The sequence below is a fragment of the Taudactylus pleione genome, unplaced genomic scaffold (assembly GCF_031769625.1).
Source record: "Taudactylus pleione unplaced genomic scaffold, aTauple2 ptg000116l, whole genome shotgun sequence".
Classification (NCBI taxonomy): Eukaryota; Metazoa; Chordata; class Amphibia; order Anura; family Myobatrachidae; genus Taudactylus; species Taudactylus pleione.
In genome coordinates, this window is record NW_028284518.1 from 17736533 (window position 1) to 17750019 (window position 13487).

Consider the following 13487-nt stretch of genomic DNA (forward strand, 5'->3'; position numbering starts at 1 on the left):
ATGGGGTATTTTGGATAAAGGAATATTCCGTATTTTGGAATATTTGCATATAATAATTAAATATCTTTGGAATGGGACCCCAATATACACACAGAATGCATTTATGTGTTATATACACCTTATACACACAGCCTGCAGGTCATTTTATACAATATTTTCAATAATTTGTGGCTCAAGCAAAGTTTGTGCACAGAAATGAAATTCTTTCATGTTTCATATACACCTTATACACACAGCCTGAAGGTAATTTTATACAATATTTTTAATAATTTGTGCCTTAGACAAAGTTTGTGTACATTGAACCAGCAAAAGTCAAAGGTTTCAATATCTCAGTCATGCCAAAATTATTCTGTATCACGGAATATTTGGATATGGGAGACTCAACCTGTATGTATGTATGTATGTATGTATATATATATATATATATATATATATATATATATGTATATATATATATTTATTTATTTTTTTGTTGCTCGTCTGCAAAAATTTTACTTCATTGCTTTATGTCCTGCCTCCACAAATGCATCTTACTTCTGGTGGTCCCCACTGTTTATTACTCAAAGTACTGTAGCTTCAGTTGTTTCATGCTGACATAATAGAGGACATAGGTAACATGTAAAAGCCTGGCCAATTAGATGCATAAGTTTTAATATCTCCATGGAAACAGCTAAATACATAGGCATGCAGTGTAAGGCACTGACAGTTTACAGCACCAATCTGCTGTAGCTCTTATCTAATATACTTCTCAAAAACTGCACTCAAAAAGTAACCAATTATCTCTTTGCAACAAATCAACATGTGAATCTTCCCTCCCACTTCTGGACACACTGTACTATTAGCAATTTGCATTGGCTAAACTGAGGCATGGCGTCCCAGTATTCACCAGGGATACCCACAAGAGAGATTACATGGCTATACGGAACTCACAGGTCATGGTCTCCAGGCTAGGCAACCATTAGGAAGAGAAAGGTCAGGGAGTGTGACTTGGCTCGGTATGGAGTATTCATTTATTACCAGTTAATTATATAGCGCATGCATATTCCACAGCAAATATGTGTACCGAGAATCAGTGCCCCAGTGGAGTTTACAATCTATATTCCCTACCACATGCTCGCACACATGCATACTAGGGTTATTTTTTTGTATTTTTGTTGGGAGCCAATAAACAGACTGTATATTTTTGGGATTGCGGGAGAAAACCGGAGTACCCTGAGGAAACCCATGAAAACACTGGGAGTGGTGGGAATTAAATCCATGACCTCAGTGCTGTGAGGTAATAATGCTAACCATTACACCATCCAAGTTGCACACTCTCCTGCCAATATCCTTAAGGTTTCTGTTTAACCCATGTAGTCTACTTCTGGCTGCTTGCTCAGGACCTCTTACCTGCTTTGGATGCTACTGGGGATTGGTCGTGGATCTGGCACCACCCTCCTGTCACAGCCTCTCGGCCTCCAGTAGATGCCAGTGGTCCTCTTGCTGCTGGCCAGCTTCCCTGCGGTGGGCTCCTGGTGTTGGAAGGAGGGATTGCTGCTGCCACTCTGGGTCACCTGTTTCCCCACTATTCTCATCTATGCTCTGGTAGTGGGTCAGGCAGTGTGTCTCCCAGTCACAGGTGTGGAACTGCTGCAGGAGCCATCTCGGTTGCATGATTGGTGACAGCGATCTGCAGTCCATCATGATTAAACTCTGCAGTGCAGATCCACACTCTGTTACTGAATGAGTACCCCTGTGCCAGTATCTTTGATAGGGCAACTTAATTTAATCTCTTGGGATCAGCGTCATCTCATTACTTCCATCCATCCTTGACTCTGTGCCTCCATTGGGGTCCTCATTAATCGCTTCTTTCCCTGATGTTTCAACTACATTTTTTGTGTGGTCACCTGCATGTTACCTACTTGCTGTCTCTATTTTTAAGTGACACTCAGAGGTTCAGGGATGCTGCCATCCCCTGTTACTACTGACTCTGGGTCTGTGGACGAGCCTACCCTTCTCCAGCTTCCGGTAAGGTGGTCAATGATAAAATTGGGGAGGTTCAGGTGGACCTTTTTTTTCATCAGCCATGAATTCCAAAAAAAAGGGTCAAACTGCTGACTAGACTGCGTAGATGGACATTGTTAAATTAAAGTTGTCCAACTTGGAGGGTAGGCTGCGCATAAACAATTTGAGATTTGTCAGTCGGCCTGAGAGGACTCAAGAGCTGGAGAAGTTCTTAAAAGTATGGCTTATTTGGCAGTATGGCAGAGATACCTTTTCTCCTCACTTTTCTGTGGAACATGTACATCGTATGCCCCCCAGCCACTGCGACCTGGAGCTCCCACACTTTCATAGAAAAGATACTTCACTTCAACGATCGTGACATGGTTCTTAGACTTGCAAAACTGCATGGCCCACTCAAGTTTGATAATTGTTTGTTTACCCTGATTATGGGATAATTACTTCTCTGAAAATACGGGTGGCTCAACATATTGGTTCTTTGGGACTCCTTCAAGACATTTCTTAGGGGTACTTTTATAAAGAGTGTCCAAAATGAAACAATTCATTTGGCAGCTGGAGGAGGAAGAGTAGATTGCATGATATTAAGTATAGAACCTCCAAATCATGACGAGTGTCGACAGGGACGATTGCCTATGACAGGGGGAATGATCTCATAACCTTAATCCTACAGTAGATTAGATTGCTCTTCTCTGAGCACTTGGCTAGAGGGTACCATTCCTGTAACATTATTCCTGCTATTTTGGACTCCTAGAATGTACAACATTTTTCTGGTAATAAATAGCTGATACTTGTTTACTGTACTACAAATAGTTTTATGCCTCTAGGGTGACCTATACACACGTCTATCTCAACTTACAGAGGTAGCCCTTCCAACTTTATCACAGGACTCAGTTTACTTTCTCAGCACCCTCACTAACTCCTCCATTTTCTGGAGGAGTTAGATATGGCCCTGAACTCATCCCCTAACTCTAAAGCGCCTGGGGTGGACGGGATCCCCATAGACGTTTGTAAGAGGACTAAAAGTTACTTTGTCCTATGCCAACTGGACTCTTAATGGTCTTTATGCTGCTCCCTCTCAATTCTGAGGCTTGATTGTTGTTCTCCTTAAGCCTAGTAAAGACCCTCCTTTGATGGAGTCATATAAACCTATTTCCTTATTATCTACCGATGTTAAAATCCTGGCCTGTAGAGTGAATACTGTTATTGGGCAAATAGTGCACCCTGACCAAGCTGCCTGGTAAATCTACAACTCAAAATCTCTGTAAGTTGCTTTACCACTTACAGATGTCTCACAAAGCTGAGGAGGGGGCTGTGGCAATGTTCTTAGATGTTGACAAGGCCTTTGGGGCCTATCATTGGGAAGTACACTGTAAATATGGCTTTGGATCCAACTTTAATCAGTGAGTGCAGTTTTTGTACTCTATCTAATTTACATGACTGGGGGTGCAAATCTTGGGATAGTGCATTGACAGGGTTCCGTCCCCTTTCTTCTCTACAGGTTATATTGGCAGCAAATGGATCGACCACTGCCGCTCTCCTGGTTAGGCAGGCCTTATTTTATGGCAGTTCACACATTCTCTCCTTGGTGGTATCGAAGTTGATCAGGACACTCCATTGTGTTTCAATGGGGCCTTCACCTAGCTATGCAAACTGGGGAATGGTAACATTTGGCCTAAGTATGGTGTAGTTACCATTTGGCAGACGTACCATCATGTTAATCTCAAATCGTTCGAACAGCACCACAAGGATTTTGGGCTCCCTCATACTGCATTTGGTCAATATCTCAAACATTGTTATACTTCAGTCAAAGGTATGTAATTCCCCGATTAAGACTACTTTGCAGAAGCTGGGTTATGCCGAGTTAATATCCCCTTTACATTGTAGTCTTAATACTCAATTCCTCCCAGACGGGTTACTATCCTGATAAAATATAACAAAAAAGAGAAAACTTTCACAACATTTTGGCGCTGCCTCATATAGCAGCAGAAAAAGATCAAAATATAAGTCACCAACTTACAGATACAATCATAACCATATAGAAAAATGATCTTACAAGTCCGCGCTTATGAGATGTTCCAGATAATGAACCTTTTTCACAGACTTTAAACGTATTTCAATAAGTCCATATGAAAAAACATTGAAAAAGAGAAACAGCTCTTTTACCATACAGTTCATGCCATAAATATTGTACACCTCAGGTGTCAGAAATGGATGGAGAGGTGATGACAGTCCCAATCCACAACAGAAGTAGATCTTGAGAGAATATCCAAAATGTCCATTGAGATGCACCCACACCGTGATATGAACAAATGGTGCTTACATGTAAGCTTACATGAATAAAGTATAATACAGGTACGTAGCAGGACCACAAAAGAAAATGCTACGTACCTGTATCATACTTTATTCATGTAAGCTTACATGTAAGCACCATTTGTTTATATCACGGTGTGGGTGCATCTCAATGGACATTTTGGATATTCTCTCAAGATCTACTTCTGTTGTGGATTGGGACTGTCATCACCTCTCCATCCATTTCTGACACCTGAGGTGTACAATATTTATGGCATGAACTGTATGGTAAAAGAGCTGTTTCTCTTTTACAATGTTTTTTCATATGGACTTATTGAAATACATTTGGAGTCTGTGAAAAAGGTTCATTATCTGGAACATCTCATAAGCGCGGACTTGTAAGATCATTTTTCTATATGTTTAGGGTTACTATCCTGAACTCAAAATGGGAGGTAGATACTGGTGTCCTTTCTTATTAGGATTGCGAAATCGCCCACGTCTCTATATACCATTGGTCTCTGTGTAAGCATGACTTATCCCATGTGTTGCTCCACTGATTTGCCTTCTGGTATATGCTATGGAAGTTCCCTTGCGTCTCTCAATTCTAAATTAAAATTTGAGACTGTTTTGGAGATACTGCTCCTGTTGTCTCCCCACTACAACCCAGTGTTTCCCGTTTTGGTATTGCACTTGAGGAGACTTTTAATAAGGTTTATATTATAAATACATTGTTTCTGACCAATTTGGCAAAAGTTGTAATAGCTATAATCTGTCTTGCGCCAGATCGCTCTACCCTACATTCTTGGAAGGCTCTCGTCAATGACATAGCTGACAATGAAAGATACTTGTACGCCTCTACGAATACGGTCCATAAATCATAAGGTTTGAGATCGCTGGTGTCAGTCTAGATATGGCCACCTCCAGAACTGGGATAGTGGCATCTCTTATGGCTCCACTTTTAGTGGTCATACTTTTAGGAGCTACAGTCTGTATATTATGTATTTATTATGTTTTGGGTGCTTGGTCCTGCATGCCAAAGTTGATGGTTTGTTAGTGTAGAGCATTGGATTAGCGCTCTATGTATACACTTGCAGTTGTTGCATATGTCAGAGGTTCCCAAACTCCGCCATTACAGTCTAAGTTTTAAGGATATCCATGCTTGAGCACAGGAGACTTACTTAGTACCTCAGACAATTTGATTTAAACATCTGGACTCAAGCATGGATATCCTTAAAACCTGGACTGTAATGGTGGAGTTTGGGAAACTCTGGCATGTATTTCTAACTTTTTTTTATATATATACTTACCTTGCATTTGTCTTTTGCACACCATTCATGATACAAAATGTGCAATATTACATCTATTGAATGCTTGAAGAATCTACATTGTATTGATGTGTTTTTCAATTTTTGTATTTGTCTATCTTACAAAAATGGCAATAAAAAATAATTTGATTTTGAGAAAAAAAAAAAAGAAGATGGTCAGAAAAAGGCTAAATTTTTTTGTCATGGCAGCAGTGTGTCAAAAATAGTACCTAGCCAAAGTTTAGGGGCAGACACCACATGTTCATTAATGCAACCAGGGTGATACAATAAGACAACTTGCCTGACTGGTACACAACGAGAGAGTGATTTGATTATCTATATATACTAACAGTACACAACTTTTTGCTTAAGTACAGTAAGACATGCCCAGTGGTACTAAATAGTAGGGCAAGTCAATGGCGCAATCCCCCAGCAATGAGATGCCCCCACAAACTGTTAAGATGTGTTTAAAGAGAGGTACTTGTAGATAGGCATGAGCAGGTACACAGAAAACACCTACATTAAGATGACCAGAGACAGATTTGTGAAAGCACCATTTCTTTGTAAACCAGGATACTGCCCACTTTTGGGTTTTTATTATTCAACCATAAATTATTTCCTTCAATTAAACCACTACCTCTCCTATCTTCTCTGTTGGAATACCCCATAATTGGTCATCAGTCATACTATTCTCACCACCTCTTGCTAAACTGTTATCCATATATGGTCTCCTGCATCCTGTATAAACAGATAATACCCAGATTTTTGCATCTCTAGCTCTGAGCTCCTTATTCATTAGGCAACAGCTCAAACTATCTCTAAGTCATCTGCTATTGCCATTTAACGTTAAATGGGCCTGATTCAGATATGTACACTAATGCAATCGCAGCTGCCATCCTGTAAGCAGCTGCTGTGCGAAAATATGCTAATGTCTGCAGCCACTTGGAAATGTATTGAGACGCCCACAGGCGGCTTCACAGATCCAAGCAAGTGCTTACATACACAGCAGTGGTCGCAGATGCTTGGATAATATAATGGACCATCTGAGTAACCCTATGATTGCACAGAATGGCCTTGGGAACTGAGACACTGGCGCCAAATTTTCTGTGTAAAAAATGACAGTAGTATGCTGAGAAACGCCCCAAAAATGGCCCTGACACGCCTGTGTTTTAGCCGCCACACCCCGTAACCGCCTCCAGATGGTCCCTGAATGTCAATCACTTTGTAAAGAAATCCCCACTGCGAGCGGCATCGCAAAGGTACCTTGGTGCATGTGATATGCAACCGTGACACATGCGTAGTCAATATCGCCATTGTGTCCACATCTGAATCAGGCTCTCTGTCAGGTTTCTCTTTAACATTCAGATACACAAATCATTCTGCTTCTAGCAGCACAATATCTAACAAAAAATGAATTCCTTCCCTCACGTAAGAAGCCGCCAAACAACTCATCCATGCCCTCATAATCTCTTGCTTTGACTCCCAATTTCTTGTTTATGACCTAACACTTTATGGCATCCCTCTGCAATCCTGTATGTCTACACTTACCATCCTCCATCATCTGCTGCACCCTATTCATCAATTCCTTTATTGACTTCCAATAAACCTTAGAATTCAATTTAAAAGGGCCTAACCTTGTCTACAAGTCCATCAATTATGCCTGACACCCCTAAGTTTCTAATCTCACCCTTTGTTTCCCAGTTACGCTGTTCTGACCTTCAAATATATTCCCCTTTTATAACCTTATTTCATGTATGACTGATACACTTTTAATGCATCTGCCATTTACATGTCCCCTCTAAACTGACCCTATGAGGACACTCCTCAGCCAACAAAATCTTCTAATAGTGCCTTAACGGTCTTCTCTGAGTTTATATGTTGTAAATGTTCCCCACACCCATAAGTTGGCATTTTATAAAATAAAGATAGCCAAATATAATAATTAGCTGTGGCAAATTGTACCTAAGGGCTGCAGATCCCAATAAACTCTGCTACTCCCCTGTGATCCCCCAGTGATGTGAATTAGCAGCAGTGGCTTCTCATTGGAAGCACTTTCTGCTATTGACTGACAGGAGGACTGCCAGCCCAGACTGTCATTAGGCAGTGCTTCCAACGAGAAGCCTCTAGCTGATTACTTATCTCTGCACATGTGCTGGGTTTTTTTTTCGGGGGGGGGGGGATTTTATTTTATGTTTATGCTTAATGAATGAGGACCACGTGCCGCAAAGACAGCCGCCACAACAAGGGGTTTGGACTGCTGCCTGGGCAGACACCCTGCAGTAAAAAGGTAGAAGCCATCGCTGATATATAGCTGTAATCTCAGGCACTACTTTTCCTTTCCTCTCTCTTTAGCATTACCCCACCCTCTTTGTTCTCTCCTATCTTTCTCCCCCTCTCCCCTACTTCTGTCTATTTATCTTTCTCTCTGAGGGGCCCATTTATTAATTACTAGGCTTTAGACCTAATAATTAACATTTCTTTTTGGGGCAATAAGAAAATGTACCACCAGGATATATTAAAATATACAGTACCTTGCAAAAGTATTCACACCCTTGACTTTTTACCTTTTTTGTTACATTACAACCTGTAATTTTTTTATTTTTATATATATATAAATTTTATGTGATGGATCTGCACAAAATAGTGTAATTTGGTTTAGTGAAATGAGAAAAATATATATAAAAAATAATCTTTATAAATAAAATTCTGAAAATTGGCATGTGCATATGTAATCACCCCCTCTGCTATGAAGCCCCTCAAAAGTTCTGGTGTAACCAATTACCTTCAGAAGTCACATAATTAGTGAAATGAAGTCCACCTGTGTGAAATCTAAGTGTCACATGATATGTCAGTATATACACACCTTTTCTGAAAGGCCCCAGAGGCTGCAACACCACTAAGCAAGAGGCATCACACCATGAAGACCAAGGAGCTCTACAAACAAGTCAGGGACAAAGTTGTTGAGAAGTACAATTCTGGGTTGGGTTATAAAAATATATCCAAATCTTTGATGATCCCCCCCAGAGCACCATCAAATCCATCATCATCAAATGGAAAGAACATGGTACCACAACAAACCTGCCAAGAGAGGGATGCCCACCAAAACTCACAGACCGGGCAAGGAGGGCATTAATCAGAGAGGCAGCACAGAGACCAAAGGTAACCCTGAAGGAGCTGCAGAGTTCCACAGCAGAGACTGGTATATCTGTGCATGTGACAGTAAGCAGTACACTCCATAGAGCTGGGCTTTTTGGAGGAGTGGCCAGAAAAAAGCTATTACTTAGTGATAAAAATAAGAAGACACGATTTGAGTTTGCCAAAAGGCATGTGGGCAACTCCCCAAGTGTCTGGACTCCCCAAATCCACCAAGGAAAACGCTATGTCTGGCGCAAACCCAACACATCACCCCAAGAACACCATCCCCACAGTGAAACATGGTGGTGACAGCATCATGCTGTGGGGATGTATTTCAGCAACAGGGACTGGGAAACTGATTTGAGTCTAGGGAAAGATGGATGGTGCTATATACAGGGATATTCTTGAGCAAAACTTGTTTCAATCTGCGATTTGAGACTGGGATGGAGGTTCACCTTCCAGAAGGGCAATGACCCGAAGTATACTGCTAAAGCAACACTCGAGTGGTTTAAGGGGAAACATTTGAATGTGTCGGAATGGCCTAGTCAAAGCCAAGATCTCAATACAATTGAGAATCTGTGGTCAGACTTGAAGATTGCTGTTCACAAGCGGAAACCATCCAACATGAAGGAGCTTGAGCAGTTTTGCCTTGAGGAATGGGCAAAAATCCCAAGGGTAAGATGTGGCAAGCTCATAGAGACTTATCCAAAGCGACTTGCAGCTGTAATTGCCGCAAAAGGTGGATTCAACAAAGTACTGACTTTAGGGGGGTGAATAGTTATGCACGCTGAAGTTTTCTGTTATGTTGTCCTAAATGTTGTTTGATACGCAATATAAGAAAAAACTTCACAGTTGTAGGCATGTTCTGTGAATGAAATGATGCGCACCTTCAAAAAACAATCCATTTTAATTCCAGGTTGTGAGGCAACAAAACATGAAAAATGCAAAGGGGGGTGAACACTTTTTCAAGGCGCTATACATGCAGAGACAGGGGCTCAGATAGAAGTCCGTCATTCAGTTTCAGAACAGCAATGCAAAATAGTGGTTGCTCATATCAACTTAATGGTATTTCACAGGTGCTTGCAAGGGGAGGGGGTTTACTCTGAACTACAAGGAACAAAAAAAAAAAAGGTTTCCCCTCCAGCACACTGCAAAAAAACAGCTGAAAAACTTGAATACTAGATAATAATAGAAATTCAGGGGTATTTGTTGCATACATTTGCAAATATATGGTTAAGCGCCAGGCCAGCGTCAAGGCTCCTCTATTACTGGCGTCCCTAACGCTACATGATAATAGCACCCACTCTGGGTCATATAACTGCATACTGTTGTGCTACATGATAACAGCACATACATAAATATATAAAAGCTGAGAGCCACCTCACCTAGGAGGTACGCCTGTGAAATACCATTTAGTTGATACGAGCAACCACTATTTTATTGCTGTTCTGAGAGGCATGGATTGAACCAACATTAGGAGGGTATGCTGGTTCCTGTATTGCAATTTGGAAGTTTCTGGGGTACCTCCCAGGTGAGTTGGCTCTCAGCTTATATATATTTATGTATGTGCTGTTATCATGTAGCACAACAGTATGAGTCATATAATTGCAGAGTGGGGCTATTATCATGTAGCGTTAGGGACGCCAGTATAGAGGAGCCTTGATGCTGGCCTGGAGCTTAACCATATATTTGCAAATGTATGCAACGAATACCTATGAATTTCTATTATCATCTAGTATTCAAGTTTTTCTGCTGTTTTTTTGCAGTGTGCTGGGGGGAAACCTTTTTTTTTTCCTTGTAGTTATGAAATACGAAGAGTATTCCTATTTCAAATCTCACTGTAAAGGCTACTTTCTTTAATGAAAATGATCACTTAAATGCTTTAAATTTTACTCCACATTCAATACTACTTCCTTAGTAATAGAATTTTCTGATATTGTCAGTATGCTTTTAACACAAGTGTGTAGTCATTGTTGGAATGTTGATATGCAGACATTCATTATTCATACCCGTACAGAGAGATTCAAATTACCATGTATTTAGAGCACTAAAATTAAGTTACCCTGTACAAAGTATCCATTTAAGGTACATGAAAATATGGTACATGGTATTAAAATTCCAAAATAAAATGGAAAATACTTTTTGGATTTGAAATAAAAAGTGCTGTTATATCTAATTTATTAAACCAACAACAATATGAATTATTGAACGTTAGCTTTTATTTCATTCCTAAAAAATGGAGATAACATAACTAATTATTATTAAGCACCATTTTTACTAATGAAATACCCTACTTCATATTTGCTGCCTTTCTGGCTGCCTCCACCAGGTCGACACAGCAAGCAGCATGGTGGAGGGGTATAGGGGGAGCAGCGACGCAAACAAATCACGATGACGTGATTCAGAAAGAACACTTTACACAGGATATGGGCAGGAACAATCCGGGACCGGGGCACTTGAATGCTCTTCCAGGGAGTCAGGAGAGATTCGGAGCCTCCAAGAGGGTAGGCAAGTATGCCCTACTTGTCTTCTATCACTGGTAGTGTAAATATAATGCACGACTGTTTCAAATTCCAGGGGACATTATATACACACACTGTTAGTGTTGTCAACCTACAGAGTACAACTTTTTGCACTGGGAATTTGAAGCACAATGTTTATCTGCTAAACCTGCAGTATTCTCGGTTCTCATTTTTTATAGGGATGTGTCCACATACATCTTACTTCCTTGCGCGTTAAACAGCCCTTCTAGTCGCACCATGCTGTGGCGCTACTGGGTAGAGACGAGCATCTTTTTGTGTGACTTTAATTTCAAATGCATCCCATTCGCAAAGTGATGGGAATAGGATGCACAAGAAGCTTATGCTGATTAAAATGATATGCAGCATGCCTATATTGTTTGTATGACTGTGGTTATATCTGCATGCAAAATGCTACGTTACAGTGTCAATGGCTTTGATAGTGTTACGTAGTATACCGCATGCAAATATACCCGCAGTCACACACAGAATATAGGCATGCCAGCCTGATCACCCTATATCGGGCGGAGGATTATATAGGTGTGTACCAAGCTGTAGTGTTTGCATAGTCATCCTGTTCAGCAAAAGCTCACTAGATACTGAGCCAGCAGGACATGTGCAGGAAGCTCTGCCTTCATCTAGTTCTTTCAGTGCTGAACACAATTCAGCAATAGCATTCATTATGCTACTGTCTGAATAGATTCCAGGTAAATAAAGTAAATTCCAATATGTAGGGGCAAAGGACTACTTTCAAGAAGAAAAGACAACTTTTCATTCTTAGAAGATAATTTATTTACTAACAGTTATTTATATAGCACACATTTTGCAGCGCTTTACAGAGAATATTTAGTCATTTACATCAGTCCCTGTCCCAGTGGAGCTTACAATCTATATTTCCTACCACATGTACACACATATACACACTAGGGTTCATTTATTTGTCAGAATCCATTAAACCTACTAGTATGTTTAGGGATTGTGGAAGGAAACCGGAACACCCAGAGGAAATACGGGGAGAACATACAAACACAGATCGGGCCGTGGCTAGTATCAAATCTGAAACCTCATAGCTGTAAGGTAGTAATGCTAACCACTATGCCAATTGTGCTGCCCATATGTATGAAAATGAGGCCATAAAATAAAAATTATTTTTTATTTACTACATTTTTTTTTAACCAACCAAAAAATAAGGCAAGATTCTTAAAATAAATAAATTTTCCTATTTATGGAAATGTATATACTGTATGATGAATGGTTATTTACAAGCGATATCAACAAGGCTGAAATTTCTAACACACACATGTAATATAATAACAACACATAATATACATATGGCTCACCTTGAATTCTTTATCTGCTGATGAATAAATTGTGGGTGAAATAGTGGGACCATAGCATCCTTCATACCATGAACAATTAATGTAGGACAATCAATAAGGGGAAGCAAATGTCGACAAATGTTACCTGCCGAAATTGTAAAAACATGGTTTAAAACACTGATTGTTGTATTATAGAATAACAATAGTAGTTTTACATAACAATTTTACATTTTACTTTTGCTTCTTTCATCATTCCTAAATTAATACAGCATTTAACAACTAAACTCATGTACTTTCAATTTATACCAATGAGTTAGCTATGCCTTACCATACCAAATCTAAGTATTTACAGAAAATCTCATTTATGGCATACACTATATCAGCAGCACATGTCTATAGAGTAACCTTCAGGCATATATTATTAATAACAACAACAACAATAGGAAAGAATCCTGCACTAAGGCCTGTATTCAATTTGGGAGCAAAAAGTCCGTGCTGGACTTTTTGCTCCACATCGGAGCTTTTCCTGGGATAAAGTATTGGGCGCATGCCCGCTTTATCCCCATATTCAATTTAAAATCAGCGAAAACGGGACCCGGCGAATTGGGTTCTACGAAAAAAAACGGGAATTTTCAATAATTGTAGGACCCCCCTAAAGATGTCCAGACATGGGGGATCACTATGAGTGCCCCCCGTTTATGCCTGCAAAAGACAGTTGGGTCATTGAAGAAGTGATGCAGAAGAGTTTTTTTTTTTTAAGTGGTCCCTTCAAATTTGGGGTACATGAAAATGGGTACTAGCATATTTTTAAGTCCCTAAAGTCATTTTTTTAAAATTCTGCAAAAATGCACCTGCCACTAATAGCCTATTCTAGAAAACACCTGCCGCATATTTGCAGAAAACCCCTGAACCTATTTCCC

General features: G+C 40.1%; 1 protein-coding gene across 1 annotated transcript in view; it reads right to left on the reverse strand.

The window, feature by feature from the left end:
- BPHL (biphenyl hydrolase like) overlaps nucleotides 1-13487 on the reverse strand; it is a 152055-nt gene that overhangs the window by 11605 nt on the left and 126963 nt on the right. Inside the window, exon 6 of the mRNA XM_088471794.1 lies at nucleotides 12589-12712. Coding sequence (XP_088327920.1) covers nucleotides 12589-12712 — 124 coding nt within the window. The remainder of the gene's footprint in view (nucleotides 1-12588; nucleotides 12713-13487) is intronic.